Source organism: Scatophagus argus, chromosome 3 (assembly GCF_020382885.2).
Source record: "Scatophagus argus isolate fScaArg1 chromosome 3, fScaArg1.pri, whole genome shotgun sequence".
Taxonomy (NCBI): Eukaryota; Metazoa; Chordata; class Actinopteri; family Scatophagidae; genus Scatophagus; species Scatophagus argus.
Window position 1 is genome coordinate 23,710,115 of NC_058495.1, and position 19,059 is coordinate 23,729,173.

At 42.5% G+C, this 19,059-nt stretch overlaps 2 protein-coding genes across 2 annotated transcripts; both read right to left on the reverse strand.

The window, feature by feature from the left end:
- Positions 1–2,003: 2,003 nt before the first annotated feature.
- si:ch211-117k10.3 (Krueppel-like factor 15) lies at positions 2,004–6,227 on the reverse strand. The gene is made up of 3 exons (XM_046384866.1): positions 5,720–6,227; positions 3,197–4,354; positions 2,004–2,440 (listed from the first exon to the last, which is right to left on the reverse strand). The coding sequence occupies exons 2-3, from the start codon at positions 4,285–4,287 to the stop codon at positions 2,272–2,274; spliced, it is 1,260 nt and encodes a 419-aa protein (XP_046240822.1). The 5' UTR covers positions 4,288–4,354; positions 5,720–6,227; the 3' UTR covers positions 2,004–2,271.
- Positions 6,228–7,572: 1,345 nt separating this feature from the next.
- Positions 7,573–18,671, reverse strand: LOC124056923 (solute carrier family 45 member 3). Its single transcript, XM_046384868.1, has 7 exons — positions 18,400–18,671; positions 15,789–16,030; positions 13,851–13,963; positions 12,261–12,721; positions 11,904–12,169; positions 10,792–11,058; positions 7,573–9,506 (listed from the first exon to the last, which is right to left on the reverse strand). Exons 1-7 carry the CDS (start codon positions 18,659–18,661, stop codon positions 9,369–9,371), a joined length of 1,749 nt encoding a protein of 582 aa, XP_046240824.1. The 5' UTR covers positions 18,662–18,671; the 3' UTR covers positions 7,573–9,368.
- Positions 18,672–19,059: the final 388 nt, after the last annotated feature.

The window sequence follows — 19,059 nt, forward strand, 5'->3', positions numbered from 1 at the left end:
GCCAGTCATTTACCAGCTTACCGTGTGTCTAAACACTCCAAACTCCCATTCTGTCCACAACTCACTTCTGTAAGCACCCATAAAATAAAAACAAATCAAATTATTCTGGATTTCCTTTTTTTCTTTGTTTTTATTTTTGCAAATAGGAAAATAGCATTTCTGGTATTCAAAAACCAAAAAAAAAGAAGGAAGGAAGGAAAGAAAGAAAGAAACACAGCCTGCGCTCAACCAGATGCACGGACAGGACTGAGATAGAATCAGAGAGAGCTGGATGACGGTGATTAGGGAATACAGGTCTGGATGTAGGTCAGTAGAAGCAGCCTGGGGAGGCTCAGACACAAAGGCAGCACTGAATCAGACAGATAAACACGTCTGTCCGTCTGTCTGCTTTTAACGGGTTTCTACACTAACAAAGCATGGTTGTTTTCAGAGAGCGAGACCTAATGTGACCATGACGATTAGAGACAAAGATATGAGCAGGACTGCTGTGTAAATGTGCACTGCTACATGCAGAAGTGCTCCTCTTCTGAGCTCATCCAAAAGCACCAAAGTTACTCGAGCTAAGATCGCCAGTAGTCTACGTACTGTAGTAGTAAGTGTCTGCTGGTTCAGAGACAATCCAGTTATGTGAAGCTGTCAGTTATACAGTCTCTTCATGAGAAGCACTGGGAGGCTAACGAGCACCAAAGTGTTGAGATCAAACGATAATAATGCAGTTTAATCTTCATCAGAAAGCCTGCTTGGGTTTTTTTTTTGGCAATGTATGGTTCCAATACATTTCATGGAACTGCCATAAGAGCACAATGACTGTTTCTCATTTTCCACTAACACAAGTGCACTTGAGACCAGCAGACTTGGCTTAATGGTTTGTGAATGGGTAGAGTGGGACTCCGAATCCCAGACCATAATCAGTCTGACATTCCACAGATTGATCACGCTACAATCAAAACCGACACAACAGACCAAAAACCCCTCCAGAAACACGACCAAATAGCTTAATGCGCTGATTAAAAGTCCTCTTTGATAAAAAAAAATTATACAAAGGCTACAAGCTGTACACGTTCAGTACATGTTATATTGAGTATGCTATTACAGTTGATTGAATAGATATTAGCTGCCTTTCCAGCTGTTTCATCTATTAGCTTTTCTTGCTGCTATAACCAACAGAGAAATGTTTTACAGCAACTGCTACTGTAACAGAGATAGAGCAGTGTTTGACATCACTTCTGCACCACTGAATCAAAACATAACATATAGACAGACTAGTTTTCCAGGCCACATAAGTGGGCTGCACAATGATTTAAAGAGAATTTCAGGGAATAAAGAGCTTATGAACTGTAACGCACCAAGGATGTTGTTTCCACGCTCTCGCAGGCCCAGAACAAGGATTTGTGGTTTGGCAACCCCCAGTTCAGAATCACAGTTAAATAAGAGCAGTCATATGATAAAAGTAGGATCAAGTGAGGTTTTGTGATATGGACAAAGGCATCAATAGCGATTAGGGCATACTGGGGCTGAGAAAAGGCATACAGGTCAAAACAGGGTGGATTATGATTGGACGAATGCAATAAAGGCCAACATTGGATGCAAAAAAAAAACAATAACAAAAAACATCAAATTATTTTCTCAGCTCGGCCAGATTGTGAGCAATAAGTTTAACGTCTCAGCGTTTACTCCTCATGTCAGAGTGCTAGTGTTCATTCAGGGCGAACTGTACGTATGTGGAGGAGATGCAGCCGCTTTAGCCTTGTGATTAGAACACATGGCACAAACGTGACGGCTAAACTTTTCACTTTACAATGTACAAAAACATTGGGAAGCTTTATGTGTGTGGACCCTTTGGCTCTGAGGAAGAAGGGCGATCACAAACGTAGAAAGAGATGATAGATTTACAGACGCTCCTACGACTGGTTAGTACTTCCAACAGCACCTGGTAGCTTGGGAACGGAAGTGCAAGAAGTGGTTGCAAGAGGGGCCTCTTTAAGACCCTCTCCTGTGTTCTGTCTTTGTCTGTGTGTGTGTGTGAAGGCCAGGAAATCCACTTTCAGCTGAGTTTTTCCTGAGGTGGCGGTTCGCTCAGTATAAGTGAAATATAAACAGCAGGGAGGAGAGAAAGGAAGGAAACTATGAGGGGACAAGAGCAGGCGTCTCTCAAGATTCTTCTGAAAGTTCTGCTTGTGAAGCACCAAAAGTCCTGAGGGAGTCCCGGACCCCCCTGCTCAAAGCCAGGCCAGGCTGGGTGGGTGCAGGCTTTAGGGCCAGCTGAAGGCGTCACACAGTGGCTTTGATAATCCTGCTGGGCCTGGAGCTGCGGTGGACCTTCGTGTGTTTGGACAAGTGGTCGCTGCGGGCGAACTTCTTCTCGCACAGTGAGCACTCGTATGGCTTGATGCCGGAGTGGGAGCGGCGGTGGCGAGACAGCTCGTCAGAACGGGAGAACCTGGTGACACAAGAGGACGCGGGTGCAGTGAAGAACACAGCGACAAGAGAGAGCGACACCAAGTTTTTCACATCGGCCCCACTGGCTAACGAATCAGAAGGGTTCATGGTGGTCAAGGGTCGGGCAAGCCGCTCTGGACCCGTTACAGAATTCATACACTCTCGTAAACTTTCTGTGGACGTCCAGAATTACCATTTCTAAATCTACTAGTGGGAGGCTAACGAGTCAAACCTTGTGTCCGAAATCATGCCCCAAATAAGACACGGACAACTATATTTACTTTCACAAAAGATTTACGAAAAAGTAGTGTTCTTTGCATGTGCACTTTTTGCTAAAAGTCCCACAATGCAATGCATGCCTTGATGAACGTGTAAAATCAGCCTGCGGCGACGACTGAAAAAGGCCTGAAATGTCAGCACTCTACTCACTGTACTGTAAACTAATGGGTGTCTCTCATGGAGTAACGAATGAGTGAAATTTTATCCATATTCAGAGTACGAGCGCCTGTCACATACTTTAACCACCAGCTGTATGTAGATTTTCTTTTTTTTTAACTGACATAAGTAAACTTGTAGGAGCATCTTTGCTGGTTAAACTGCGAGGGAAAGTAACTGAACAGCTAATTGAGCACATTAGTGCCTGAAGCAACCTGCCCCTTCGATGCAGCCCCTTTCATCATATCCCAAAAACTCCCATATTCCTTTCTCTTCTCCTTTAACCTCAGAAACCCGGCACAAAACACATCAAGTCACTTACCTCCAGCCGCACTCAGGCCAGCTACACGTGTAGGGTTTCTCCCCCGTATGTCGGCGGAAGTGAGCTTTCAGGTGGCTGCTTTTGGTGTACATCTTCCCACAGCCTGGGTGGGAGCACTTATGGACCCTCTCTGTAGGCGGCACTCGGGTCACCCGGGGGGCCACAGCCTTCAACAGACCATTGCCCTGGGCCCCAACCCCAGCCACGCCCGTGATCTCTAGAGTCCTCATAGTGATGGGCAGAGGGGCGATCTTCACGTACTTGTGGTCAGCTGACTTGGTATCTCCACTGTTTAGTGATAACAAGGTGGTGGGAGTGGAGGGCACCTGTGGGGCCAGCAGGGTGAGATTTTGTCCTGTTCCACCCTGCAGCCCCATGACCAGATGAGTCAGCCAAATACCACTTTGGGTCCCAGGAGGAGAGCCTGCTGGGGTCTGAGGCTGGGCCAGATGTAGGGGCTGGAGTTGGAGAACCAGCGGACCACCCAGGAGCATAGGCGGGGTTAAGGTGGATGGTGAGGGGTTAACTTGGGCAGAAGGGGAAGGGTCAGCTGTGCTGGGGTTAATTTGTGTGTTCTGCTCTGGGCTTGGAGTGCAATTGGAGGTACTAGTGCCCGGGTCACTGCAAGTCTCTGAGGAGGCAGCTGGGGGTGCAGTGGAGGGTGGAGAGTCACTGCATGGCACAGGGGAGGCCTCCTCTTTTGGGATCAGCAGTCCCTCTTTGACCAGTTCCATCTTTTCCCTCAAGAACTCCTCGATGTCCTCCAGGGTCGGGGAGAAAGGGGAAGAGGGGTGGAAAGGGAAATCTGGCAGCTTAGGCTCCTGACTCGCAGGTCCCTCTTCTCCTTCTGCTCCAAGAAAAATATGCAGACGCGCCCCCTCGTCTTCATCGTCGTCCTCCTCCTCCTCCTCATCTTCCTCCTCTCCAGGGCTGTGGTTAGCTCCCAGATCGCCGGCCTCGGGGCTGTCGCAGGAGGCCGAACTGCCCCCCTCGCTGCGGGCTCCGTCTCCCAGGTCGAGGGAGAACAGGCTGCTGCTGTCTCTGAACAGGTCATTGTCCAAACTCAGCGTTCTGCTGCTGAGAGACACCATTGATCCAGGCCAAACGCAGAGGAGAGGATGTTCAGGAAACACGATCCAGAAGTGGGGTTGCAAAAACCTGCAAAGGCAACGTCAAGTGTTTGTTACCCAGCAGAGAGTAAAAACGCATGAAGAGATATTTATTTTCAGGTTTGGAAACAAAGAGCACATTCAAAGACATTTGGAGACCCAATTTTAATCATGCTGATGCTCTGCTGTTATACGTCACTAGCTCTTTAACTTTAACTTTAACTTCAAGCATGTAAAACACTAAAGTAAATAACTGATTTCTTTAAGTTTCTAACTAAAAATGATGATAAATGAAAATTATTAATTTACAAAACAAATAACATAATGTGTCCATCTGGTCATGACACAATTCTGATGAAAGTCGTTAACAGTAATATTGATTAAATGGTGAATATTTGGCAGACGCACACACCTCAGGAGAAAGTGTGGGCTCAGTGGACAAGCCAAGGGTCCAACCATCACCCCCAGTACTGGCCAACCATCTCTTTCATGGCCAGATGATTTATATAAATTTTAAAGTTGTGCATACGCAAATCTGTAATCAATCAGATTACCAAAACCAGCTGACATATAACCAACCAGGGGCTTTTGTGGCCCTGAGAGACTGGGCCCAGGTTCAGTTGTGCATTTTTTACCCTGTTAGTAATCCAGTCCTGAAGCAGCTCTACTCAGTTAGAGCCAAACCGCTTCATTTAGACATTAGACATCCCATCTAATGTCGTCAAATATAAGGCCTTCTTCAAGAAATGTTCCCCCTGAACCTCCTGTAATGCATTTCTTCATCTGTGGGCCACAATAATCTTTTAATTTGCCAGGTACCATTTCAGCCAGTTGTTTGGATAACTACTAAATACACATGTACATAAAGTCAGACAGCAGTAAGTGATACAAAAAATGTAAAGGGAACTTCTCTGGCTATACAAATTTCAAAATCTATTATCAGTTAAAGTTAAACTAGCCGAGGGGGTTGGGGGGTTTATGGGACTCCCACCAAGTCTGCAGATTTGCAAACCACAGTCCATAAAGATGTGCTTGCAGAGGCAGGAAACCCTCCGTTTGCTTATGTAAAGGATGTTTGTTGGCTGCTGTCAGAGCCGTCAGGCACATGTTGCAGCAGGGCCTCATACTTCACACAGTGCACGAACAAGGCGCTGGTAAACACGGCCCGCACTGACGCGCCCACAGCCGTATGGCGAGGAAGCGCAGCCCTGGTAAAGCGAAAAGAAAACCCGCCGCCTGACTGCACTTCTAGCGGAGGAGTGCCCGATAACACGGCAGTTCGCCTGAATACAACTGCGCCTGTATAGGAATCCACGAGTCTCAAGTTCGGCTGGGTCAAAAATGTTCTATTTATACTCCTCGGTGTGTCCGGACGATCCGAGCAGGGGGATCCCGGACGATCGGCTCGACCTACCGTGTGTGGTTCGGAGGATGCTCGGTGCAGAAAAGCAGCGCCGTCGATGGCTTTTAATATTTTCGTGTTTTCTTTGCTCCTCCGTCGTGTTATTGCCGTAGCACACTTACATCCCGTCCTTGCCACGGGTCCATGTTGGCATTCCTTTTCCCAGCGTCACGTGACTGCATCGCAGCACAACTCGGAGGCACGGGTCCTATCCCGCTTCTCCGATTGGCTGAGTGCGACGGAGGCTCGCCCTAAAAGGAGCGCTCCCATTGGCTGCCGCTCGATAAATTCTGACTGCCATGTGTTGATGGAGGGCTCGCAGTACCACGACTGAGAGCGATACAATATAGCCTTGTGATGGTGTACACTAGAGGATGGACAAAATGATGGAAACATCCACTAATGTAACAATTTAAAGAAAAGATCAAACGTTTTGTCTCTTTTGTCTTTGTCCCTTGACAGCAAAGAGTTTCCTTCTAGAATCAGCTGTTAATGAATCTTCTCTCCCATTTGTACAGCACTTTGTGGAGGCCTTGTTCGACTATACTGAGACAATAATTACACAACGGAAGTGCGTAATGATTCACATTTGGGGGCTGAAAGCTTTAACTCCACCAACACTGGTGTTACAAACACTGCAAAAGCGTCTCAGGTGTCTTATTGACTTGTAGTCTCTGAAATGCAACTCCTCAGTGACGCCCTCTTGATCTTGATCTTCAGTGATGAAGAAAAAAGGGTCAAGGATTCAAGTATGCAATAAAATGTATTTATGATTCACGATGGCCCGCCCACTCACTTACTGTGTCGTTCATGTTTTTCCATTTTGTACATCAAGTAAATAAACTAAAAAAAAAAAAAAATCTGCACAATAATTTCACTCCAACAGGTTGCAGGTTGCGTTTTTTCCAGAGTGACCATGAAGTGTCACATGCAACACTTCATACAACACTACAACAATTCAAAGAGCCAAAACATTTTACTCTAATTTGTTTTTCTGTTACCAGAAATTCTAACACAGACAACAAGATGCGTTCAAGTTTGGCCTCCAGTGTTTTGCAGAAACAATAAACTGCATGTATTTGTGCTGCCCTCACCAGCGTTTATAAAAGGTCCTTAATCATACACGTGCATGTGTTCAGACTGTATTAAAGTTGTATTTTTATGAATCAAAAATATATTTTGACCACCCCATGACAGGACTTTTCACTGTATATTTATTGGTCATTCAAATTGCCAGACTAAATGCCACACAGCGAAAGGCCTCTGGGGGCCCCGAAGGGTCAGGGGCCCTGCAGTTGTTCACTGTCATTTCTGCAGCCTTGATTGGCTCATCCCAGCACACGTGTTTCGTCTTTCGTCTTTCATCCCTAAACTTTATGTCAGCTGCTTTCCGCCTCTTCGGTTTGACACCAGCTAACGATTCTGTGTTGACTAAAAGCTTCTGCAACACACTCGACAATCTTTTCTCATCATTTAAAGAAAAGCTGCAGCTATGGATTGGTCACATCCGCAAACTGACTGTACAACAGCTGTACAGTTTGAAAACATTTATTGTCGTTGAACAGGCCTTCCTGTTAGTGTCCGTGTTGTTTTATTTGATGAAATGTTATTTGTACATTTGACTCTGAAGGTGTAAACATTGTTAAGCAGCATGGGATGAAATTTATCTCACCTGATTCCCTCTCAGTCCCACTTAATGTGTGCAAATCAAATAAATAGAGTCCGATTTATTACAGGAGACCAAATTTACCACTTTTATGTATAATACTTGAATAATAAACATTTGAATAAACACATTGTTTATGTGGAAGTTCCCCTTACTATATATATAATAAGTGAAACACAGAAAGCTTGCATTAATTTAATTTAATCAAACTAATTATTTAATTCATTCACTTTGACCCAACATGGTACCAAAGCTGTGCATTAAGTATGACCATTTACATTTACACTGGACTACTGTAAAAAAAATAAAAAAATAAAAACAGATCCATATTTAAAATTCTCATAAAAAGTCAAAATTTTGGGCATAGTTATTTTTTAGGTGAGTTGGATTTGAAAGCTTAAATATAAAATTTCCTTACAGTAGGTACTGCACAGAGAAATCAGCACATTAATTTACTATTTGCTTTTTTTTCTTCTTTTTGGGTTTCATTCTTGCCATCTCATTCAACATTTAGTCAAAAATGTGAAAGTGTGATATTATCTCGGTCTAAATCCAGAATCAAAACAAAAGTAGTGAAAGTTAAAATCACAGGCTCAAAGACAAATTCAGCCTGAAGAAACCCTCTTTGTGAAACAGCAGCAGTAATAACTCATTATCCCACTCATTTGATGACCACAAGTAAACAATATCATCCTCATCCTCTTTTTCCGGCACCACAATGAACTTCACCAGTCCTGACCTGCTGACGACGTGCTGCTGGTCTGTTGGGCAAAAGCTCCCCCTGGTGGTTCAGCAGAGCCGCAACAAGTCAGGCTCTAAAAATCTTCACGCCAACGGGAGATGGAAAAATTATTTATAATAATATTGAAAATCAATCAATCACACACACACACACACACACACATATAATTATCATAGACTGCACTAACCCTTATAAAACCTTGAACTCCTCATAAAAACCCATCTAAATTGTGTTATTAAAGCTATACATGTGTTATATTATTTACAACATTTATTATTTATTACACTACTGCATGTATTGCATTCTAAGCATATTGATATATGCCATACTGTATTATTAAAGTGGAATTATCTAACTGAGGTGTTGGTACAGTTTTTGAAGCAAGCTAGGCTAACTGGGCAAGCTAACAGCCTCTTAGCTTTACTACGTACTCATCAGATTCTCTGCTTTCCACACACATTCACGGCTAACAGCTCCTCAGGAGGTGTACAACAGCAACAGCTGCTCATGCAGAATATTGCAAATAACATTCCTTTGTCACATTGTCATGTTTACCCTGCAACATTTTCAAGTGAACTTCAATAAGATGGATATCAGTGCAGCATTTGGTTTTCTTTTGCCATACTAGACATAGACAGGAAACTCTGACAGAACGCTGAAAAGTAAATATTGTCCTTGAGATGTTGACAGAATCAGCTGCCAGAGGTGGAACAATAGTAAGACAGGGTGTGGAGAGATAAATCTAAAATTAAATCTTAGGCAGTGACCTGGCTCATGAATAACCAGCTCCAAACAACTAGGACACCTGGCTAGAAAGGCAGCTTCATTTTAAAGGTATGTGTGTGTGTGTGTGTATTTACATTGGGAATTTGCCTTCATTCAGTTATTATACAGCATATGGATGAAGAGTCAGCAGCAAAATGCACCACACAAGGAGTGTCAAGACTCCACAGTGTGGTTTCCTAGCAACAGTACACAGCAGGATGGCACTCCCTATTGATGCCTATACAAGAATATAAAAAGAAGATTTTGAACAAAGTTTCTGTTCACCGTTTGATTTTACCCACAGTAAATTCCTCTGACTGTGATGAAAGCAACATGTGTCCACATTTCATCACCGACGCTGACAATGTGCTGCTGCCTTCAACTTATGGCATGTTCGGCATGCGTCTGTAAGCCGTCACAAACACGGAGGTATAAGGAGGTATACTGTTTGTCCTCTGCTGATGTTCTTGATGGAGATGTGGTGGCTGTCAGAGGTCATGATGGCTGAAGACAACCTTGGTAGAGCAGAGAAGAGCCAGCAGGCCGAAGCAGAAGGCGGAGGCCATGTAAGTCCTCACGCTGTTCGAAAGCTGTACTATCGAACCGAGGCACATCGCCGGCAGCACCTGTGGGAGATAAGTATTTGTGTTTTAAATGGATGATTACGATCCTCTCAATGTGTTTAAAAGCCTAATTGCTCAGTTCTTCTACTATAGCATAAAAATGAGCACTTTTTTGTTTCTCCAGTGGTAATAATTGAAACTATAGGCGAGTTTGACTATCCTGATAATCACACTGAATGGCCATTTGTTCTATTCCTTTAACATTGAAAATTAATTTGTCATTATACAGCACAGGATTGCTCATAAAAAATAAAACTAGATAAATGATGAATTTCATAGTGAATAAAGAATCACATCACAAAAATAAACTTTTCAAAGATGGAGTGTGGAGTCTGAGTTTAGGCAGTCATTGAATGGATGCTGGTGATGGATATTTTGTTTTAATCTAACCAATCAGTAGCAAGTGACCAATCTGTCCAGACTGTTTCTTTTATTGGCCATACGATTTGTTTTGTAAACACAAAAACAATCCATCCAGAGGTCGTTGCAATATTTTAGTCTGGACCAAACTGATGGCCTGGCTCACTTCTAGATGTTGACATCTCTGATGCGTCAGTTGTGGTCTACTGAAACACCTGACAATCAGTTTAGAGTTGGTGTCAGTTTTTTTGCTTGAAAATCTGGTGTTGCAGTGACACTTGGTGGTGAAAGTGAAAGCTGGTAATATGCAAAACGCCATGTGTGTAGATTCCATTTTGCTGCCACTTGAAGGTATACATCATAGCCATCCAGATAGCCACGACATTAGCAGATTTTTTTCTGTCTCCCCCAGGATCCCAAATAGATTTGGAGCTCCGGCTATACACTCACAGTTGTGTGTCAGTGTCTGGGCAAAGGTGAGTGACTGACACACACTCTTGTGTACTTAAGAGATACCTTCAGGCATTCAGGCTACACAGTTACAGAGCAACAGTTCACAGATGATTGCTGCTTAAGTTGTTTTGGCAGCCAAGAGAGTTTTGATGACCTGCAATATAAACAAAGACGTTTCCCAGCGCAAACTGTTTAAAACATGTTAAACAGAGGAAAAGCTCCCGAACTGTCAAGCCCAAAGATACATGTACGGAGCAGTTAATGGATAAGTAAATGCAAATCTCTTCTCCCAAGGAATCTGTAGATTTTTAATGTTTTTTTGTGCCTCACCTTCTTGCTATTGTTTACTGATGCTTTTGTGTAAATTGTCTGTGGTTCTAAATTAAATTTTAGAACCAGCCTTGAAGTCTTTTTTTTCCCAATAAATAATTCTCTAATGTTAATTACTGATTTATGTTCTGATCGTCCACATTACCTGGGAGAGCAGGTAAGCGCTGTCCAGTATTGCCATGTCAAAACAAATCCCTCTCTGGGAGACTTGTGTGCAGTTTGCTTCAGCTCTGTCACCTCCAGCCACAGTCAGGGAAACATGGGATGATCCAACAGAAGGCTCTGTCCCGGGTAAACTCGGTGTCCCTGTGTGGCCATTAGGACAAAGACTGTCTGGTCCACAGGTGGGGAAGTTCTTTGCAAGCACAACGTGATCCCTGCGAGGTCTGGGGTTGGATGAAGTGAAATAAGTCTTGTAGGGGGGGAGGGAGGACAAAAGATGAGAGAAAGGAGCTATGATCAGTTGCTGTTATCACTTTTCAAACAATCTCTCGTGTTTAATTAGTGATGTAGTGAAGAACATAATGCCCTTAAAGAAACATTTGAGAAATACTCTCATTAGCTTCATTAGCTGAGGCAGGAAGATGATTAGCTTAGCATGGAGACAGGAAACAGGGGGGACACAGTCCGTCCAGTTGTTTCCAAAGATCAGAATTCCCCTAAAAATCCCCTCTGAAGCTGACTAATAAGACATTGTGTCTCTTTTGTTAAAGCAAACAGAAATAAACACGAATCTGTGCAGTGACCCCTAGAGTCTTGCCAGCACAGCAAGAAAGCCAAAAAATAATTAGAGGATGTAACCTGCTTAATTACTGAACTTGTGAGGTGTTTGCATACATAGTTTTCTTTGGACTTTGGATGAGCCAGTTTAGCAGTTTTCCCTGCTTCCAGTCTTTATGCTTAGCTAGGTTAAGCACATACTTGGTTTAAGTAGATCCATGCTTTACGCACATACTGTACTAAGATGAATGACTAAATGTAGAGGTCATGATATTAGAGTGGGGGTATTTCCTTTTGATGGTCCTGTAACTGGCATAAATGTAAAATGACACTGTCTTACTTCTATTTTCTTGAATTGAAACCCATGTAATATACTCTTCAGCAAATTAAAAGAAGTAATATACTCTTAGTTTACATGGCTAGGTTGGTTACATTCATACACGTACTTAGATTTCTTTGCATAGAAGTGTATTTCAGTACCAAATGTTGTGACAAATGACTCGCAAGCTGAAGTCCATGGTTGGGAGATTAACTTACTTGTTTATTTGAGTGATAGAGACAGAGCAGGGTGTATGGCAGAACCTGAAGTACACCAAGTGTGTATCCTGTCGCAGCCACCATGATAGTGACCATTGTCACGCTTTCTGAGACAGTCATGATGGTGGTGGCAAACACCAACAGAGCTACACCGCTGATGTACACCACCCTGGCTCCCAGAAGAGCAACCCAGAAGTGCATTAGCGCAGAGCACAGCACTGACACGACACACTGCAGAAACAGACCCAGGCTGGCCACACGCACACCTTGACAGACAAAAATAGAGTGAATAAACAGCAAATGCATCCCACTGGTTGACTTAAACCTGATTGGAAAGAGCTAAAGAACTTACTCTACCTTCATCATACTGTCTTTTTTCCTCTGACTCTGGTGCTGCACTCGGCACTCCCTTGTACAATCCCTCCCCCATAAACTCAGCAAAGAAGAGCATGACACTCATGAGGGACATCCAGCTGCACGTCTCCGCCATAAAGAGTCGCCATATGACTGTTGGCACTCTCTCACATGCTGTATACACTTGATATATCGCAGACTTACATGCTGATGCGCATGGCTGCAGTGCAACAGGGAAATACTGAGGGGGCAGAAACAAGTGACGGCAGCATCCACTTCCCCGGCTCTTCAAAGGGTTAGTTTTCCTCTCCCCCCCTGTGGTTCCAGTCCCCTCTGTGATAAAGACGGTGGTGAGAAGGCAGCCAAGAAAGATGGAGGCAAGCAGGGCGCAGACAAAGGCCTCCTGCCCTCCCAAGTAGGTTACTAAGGGTGCTTGGCTCCAGTCCATAGAAGGGAGGAAGAACCTGAATGTACAGTTTAAGATAATGACAAGAGTAGCACTTCATTATAACCAAATAAAGTTATGTTTCAGTTAGAACTGGGGTGAAGAGTGACAGAATATTAACTGACAACAATTCTGATCGTTTTAAGCGTTCCACCACATTTGTCCAAGTTTCTTGAAAACATTTACTTTAATTGTGAGAAAATTTGGTAGACTCTGTCCCCTTAAGGTTGAACTTTGGTGAGTAATTTTTTATCTAGCTTAATCATAGGGTAACATTTGTATTTTGATTTATGACCATTTACCTGCAAAACTAATGACATTCCCATCATCTGTACTTTGTGTTGCGTACTAGTAGCAAATGCATTCTAACAGTGGTGAACATGATACACCACTATAATTGTGCTCATGCTAGCATGGTGATGTCAGCATGAGTCTCACTTTGCGTCCCACAGTGTCCCACACTGGTTGGGACAATTGTGAGGGATCCAAACAGCCAGTACGGGTTTGACCCATGTCGCTTTGTCAGCCTGAAAGTCATACACTGTAGATGAATGGGGTGAAAGCAACAGACTGCTCCAATCTCAGTGAAAACTGGTAAGATTGTCACAATACCAGAATTTTAAACTTGTATATAAAAAAATACTTGATATTTTTTGATACTGCTGCAAAAAGGGGGGAAAGGTTTTAAAAATAAGCAACAGAAAAAGTCACTGCAGATACACAAAACACTTTTGTAATAATGTTTATATCTGTGTAGTCCTGGGTTGAAAAACTGATTTTAGATCTGTTTTTGTTGACTTCTTCAGTACGATATCGTCAGCTTCTTTACTACCAAATGCTCAAAATCTCCAAAAAATATTGATATGTTGGACAACCTTACTAGATTAACTAACTAGGCCAGGGACCTGCTTGCTCACCAATATGCCACGTTGGAGCATCAACTTTAGGACTAAAATGTAAGTAAACAGACTGATAATCAGGAGACAGAAGACGGCGCCATGAGGTTGCATGTAACATTGTCTCTTAGGCTTGTCAGCTGTTAAATGACAGGAAAAAATAAAGGCCTAGTGACGCACAGTTAATGGTAATGGTTACACTCATACGGCATTCACGAAAAACAGAACCGGTTGGGAGATAAAGGGCCTTACCCCAGGCATCCCCCCAGGCTAGTCATCAGGGAATTAACTGAGAATGCTTTGTGGTTCTCCTCCTCATTAGGGAACAGGTCGGACAGCAGCGTCACCAGCATGGTTAGACAGGCCTGAGAATCGAACACAGAGCCTATGTGACACCAAGTCATTGTTGTATTCACAATAAACTGTTCCCTTAAACACCCTGAAATATTCTCATAATAACCTTATGACAGTGAGTGTGGTGGCCTATATAAGGATAAATATTGTTAAGATTTTAACAGTACTATTACCTTCACCAATACTGTTTATCAATTTTTTAAGAGAAAGAAACAAAGGCCCTACATGACAAACTTAAATGATCTGCTAAATACATCTGCAAAAAAAATGCTGTTATTTCACGAGAGGTTTCACTATTTGTATTTGCACCAGTGCTCTCTCATTATTTTCAAAGTAAAGGGCTCAGTTAATGGCCACTGATTGGAGGGTGGCTTCTCCCTGTTTAGTGAAGAGGGTTTAAGAGAGCAGAGCCTGAAGCAGACAATGAATAACTTGCAGAAGGTTCTTGTGAATGGCTGTGTGCTTAAGAAAGTAGAGTGAAAGTGCAGAATCCATAATTGATAATAAATGATGTTGGATGTGTATGCTTGCTAATGTAGTAGCTAAAGAGGATTTGTTTGTTTGTTTGTTTGCTGGATGCTTGATTGCGTAACACGTTGTTAGCTTAGCATGATGTTAACTGTTAGCTAGTATGTTGCTAGCTAATGACGGTACACAGAAGAGTGAGTGAGTGAGTGAGTGAGTGATGAGGTAACTACTAAACTTTAGCATTAAGCATTAGCAAAACTGCTGTCAACATGTTCTTTGGTCTCTTCCCCACTGTCACAATGTCGATAGAGCCATAACGGCTGCTGGACCCGGTTCTTCCTCCTTCCAGTGGTCCAAAGGTCCTGTCCTAGCAAGCTCTCAGTACAGCCCAAGCAGAGTTAGCTAGCTACACAGTGAACTGAGCTAAGAGCTGCTACAGCTAGGGACAGTTAGCAGTTACTTTAGTAGCAAGTAAAATTTGTTCTTCAGGAAACTCTGTAAATCCTGTTGAGTTGAGACAGAGCAGTTGGAGGACATCAGGGGGAAGACCACAAAACATTTTCTCCTTAAATATGATCGAGTTTCACCAACACAGTTGGTGTGCCTCACCCGTTCATACTAGTTATAGTACAAGAACAGGTATTCAGGCCATGGACTAGGAATGACAGAGGCACCATTCTACCTATTATGAAACAGATCATCAAAATGATTCTGAAGCTGTTATTTTGAAAGTAAAATAGTCACATAACTTGGCTTTACTGGCAGTGTAAAGGTATATTATTTCAGGGCTTGAGAGTGGTGTCGCAAGATGTGTGTTGGCACAGTCAGACAACCACTGTGGGGTCTAACGATAGACTGAAACATAATTTAACATGAATACTGCTCATTTAACTTTTGCTGCTTATGTATTTATAACTGTCAACAATCAGAATTTAAAATAAAATGTCATGTTAGTTGTGGCGCTGTTTTCTTATTTACTATATCACTGTCGTTCAAATGTCTCACAGTCGTCCTGGGGCTTCAGCAGAACTGTGTGGGTGGGTTGTCAGAGTTGTGGAATATTTTAAAGCAAGACTGTCGAACTTTTGAAAGAATAAACAACACATTCCTCCTCTTACAAACAAAAAGTTGAATTCACAAGCAGTGAAGCAATGTTCACTTCAGTACATTCAAGTGGCTAGCCCGGGCCACTGTCAAATGGTCTGTTGTGATTGGGCCATCCTTTTTTTTTTTTTAAGAAAGGACATTGTTTTGGTAATCTTTGGGATTATTGTGTTGAATAAATTATAAAAGCCAACACCATTGTCATTTTATACACTTCCTTACATACCTGATTTGTGTGTGCAAATGTGACAAGCAGTAACTCACATGTCCACAGAAGTCCAGCAGACACACAGCTACAACCAAGAAGGCAACCTCCAGCCAGTAGGAGTACTGTGGGGATATCAGCACAGCCAGGTGATGGGCCTGTGGTATAATTTGCAGGCCTAGTAAAACTCCCAGGCTCAACATCCAGATAAATGGCCGCCGCCGACCGAAACGACCTTGCCGTGAATCACTAGCTGAGCCAATCATGGGTGTAAAGATCAAACCCAGTGCTGGACTCATCGCTGGCAGAAAGAGGCAGCCTGTTAATTTGATTACATTGGTACTGAAAATGCATTAACTGACCAGTGAGGAATGGGTGGGTAAGACTGGGTACAACATTATTAAAGCAGTGAGAAAAGATTATCTTGTTACTAGTACGTTTCTGTCTTATGAAACTAAAAACAGTATTTTTGTAGTACAATATGTCCATCTAGCTGTTTTCTACAAGCGTTTACACTTTACAGGTTTAAAATAGGAGCGAGCAGACGCACTAGACAAACAGTGTGAATAGGTGAAAACTGTGTTCCTCGTCCAAAATGACCGTCCTATTTTAGCTGCTTCAGATCCATAATAATGCGTATATTATCATCTGGTGTTGATGTTTTTAATCTACTTAAGTTCCTGTAAACATTCCATGTTGTGAACTTCCGTTTGTAATAACTTGTGGCCACAAAACTAGTTTTTGACTCAAACAAGGCATAATGTGTGGATTATTTTGACAATAACAAATAATCAGATAAAACTTTTGTATGTTTATCAAAGACTATTTTGTGTCATCATTAGCAAGGAACTTTTAATCCAAATCCAAAACTAAATCTGGTGTGTTCTGGGTCAAAGCTGACCGGTATGATTTTATTAATAACTTTAAATCAGGAATAGAAAAAATTACTAAAAATATAATATATGTAACATATTATTACAGTTACTCTATTAGTTATTTTTACAGGTGTTCATTCTCATGTTTCGGCAGTTAGAGAGCTGTGCCTTGGCAAAACATTACCTTTAGAGTTAGAGTTGACTCATATGAGTTTTATTGTCTTTCTTCTGTCTTTCTTCCTACGTGTGTGCTGGAAACCAAACATTTGACTGTGTTTAATGATGTTTCATTGATTCATTCGGCAGGTTTCATTGATGTGACAGGGAAACAGTTTCTGTTTGCCTTGATAATTTTTGAATGAGAGGTTGCCTCTAATGGCTTTCCCCAACTCTTCAAGGAATAATGCCCTCTTGAATAATTTTCCCTGCCTCCAGTCTGGATTTACCTCCATCCACACTGTAAACATGTTGTAGGCCAAAGCATCTTGGATGGGCCATGCTGTCATTCCATTCCATATTTAGAGGGCTTGGCATGTAATAAAGTGGCATGTACTGGTCAAATGCCCTGTAGATGAGTGGCAGACACTCCACCCTTTATTCGAATACTTCCCAATGCTAGATTGTCCCGGTTACGGCAACCTTGGCTCGTATTATGGTTGAGACAATAAATCCTTCAGCACCTGAAATACCAGGAGCGACACAGCTGTACAAAATGTTGTTCAACCATAACACTGCCGCTATTGGTCGGCCGCAGTGTTTAACGCTTTAAACACTACACTTAGCACTGCAAATTACAGGAAAGTTTGCTAACTTAATATGCATCTACAATGCAAATAATTCATAATTGTTGTTGTTGGTGCGATGTCACTACGATTTGATATACTGGAAGCCAAGAGGGGGATTGGGGGTTTGATCCATCTGATGAATGGCCATTAACCTGAACTTAATTTTATGCACTAATTGTTGTCTCACCCTTTCATTTCTAATGAGCAGTCATTTTTGACCAGGAACACCACAGGTGTAGAAAAATTACACCAAACATTTAGTAAAATCTGTGAGCACCAGTTGATATGTAGGACTCATTGATTTGAAAATAAGAAATTTTGAGTGATTACAAGTCACATGTGTGGACAGGTGTGTTGATGTTGGGAAAACCCTTTGCCTTTTTCTGTGCCTTTCATTACTCACACACCCACACACATTTATACACCTGTGATGGGGAAACTTCTATGCAGAACACTGGACAAACCATCAGGTGCAGTTGGGGTTCAGTACCCGCAGGGCAGGGCTGGGTAGCAGTACCCAATCCATTTTCAGGTATTGACCGAAATAACCTCATTTTCAAATAGTATTGAAACTTCTCCCGTCAAACAATGCCTGTGTTTTTGCACCCAGATCAAGACAAAAATGACTTTTTGTATGGTTTTGCTCTCAGCCAACCACAAGCTTTCTATTTCAGTTGATGTGTGATTGGCCCACTATTACAGCATCCACTTCCCATACAGTCTATGTTGTGCCAAAGTCATGTCTAGTATTTCATGGAGCTGGCAGCTCACTGTGCAGAGATATCAAATGAAATACTCATTTGGTACTGGTACCACTTTAACTGTACTGATATTGGTAATTTGTATTGGTAATAGTATTGTAATTTGCAAAATGATACACAGCCCTGGTTTATTAGCAACGTTGTCAAGATCAAGGAAGGGAGGACCTGGTCTCCATCCCGAACCACAGTCCCCCTTCTGCTTCTGTCAGTGTTTCCTACTGTGACCACTGAGTGTGTTCATCCACTTACCGAGCACCATAGTCATGTAGCGTTCCTCCATGCCTGCCCGCAGTAATAGAGGCGGGATGTAGATGGTTCCTACAGCTACGCTGGCCTCCAAGCCACATGATAAAGTGTTCATGAATAACAGCTTCCACACCAGGCCTAGATCTTTTACGTTCATTTCACGTGCCTCCTTTTGAACCAGCCTTTTCTTTTTATCGTCTTTTTTGAATGTATGCTGTTTCCAAAGATGAGCAACACTTCCCATCAGAGGCCAACTTGTGGACATTCTGCCAGCATGGTGTCTTCCTGCACAGTTCACACAAAGAAAAGCACTGTTTGGCTCTGCTGTAAATATACTGTGCCAAAGAGCAAACACCCAACCTCAAAAGTACTCAGGTAATGTTGTATCAGAACAAAAACTCAGGTTCAGGTTCAATTAAACCTGGTATTAATAACACGATTCTGATACCTGATCTTGACAAGTAGCAGACACTGAGTGCTGATCAGATGCCAGTGCAATTAACAGCTGTAGGCTGGATTGCTGCCATTGTTGTATGGCTTGGCTCAGGTTAAAACCTGTGTAAAACATGAACAAATACATACAGAGTATCTGAGTGCCACAGGACTTTTATATCGTCGCTGCCCCATGAAAAAAGCGTATCTTCAGAATTAGTTTTTTCCAGG

What these genes read in the sequence shown, in the direction of transcription:
- si:ch211-117k10.3 (XM_046384866.1), bottom strand. Translation starts at nt 4,287, where the DNA reads ATGGTGTCTCTCAGCAGCAGAACGCTGAGTTTGGACAATGACCTGTTC. An exon ending in TGGCCTGAGTGCGGCTGGAG is followed by an intron (nt 2,441 to 3,196) that starts GTAAGTGACTTG and finishes TTGTGTCACCAG; the next exon opens with GTTCTCCCGTTCTGACGAGC.
- LOC124056923 (XM_046384868.1), bottom strand. Translation starts at nt 18,661, where the DNA reads ATGTCCACAAGTTGGCCTCTGATGGGAAGTGTTGCTCATCTTTGGAAA. An exon ending in CTACATGACTATGGTGCTCG is followed by an intron (nt 16,031 to 18,399) that starts GTAAGTGGATGA and finishes TCTTTCTGCCAG; the next exon opens with CGATGAGTCCAGCACTGGGT. An exon ending in TGCTGGACTTCTGTGGACAT is followed by an intron (nt 13,964 to 15,788) that starts GTGAGTTACTGC and finishes TTCGATTCTCAG; the next exon opens with GCCTGTCTAACCATGCTGGT.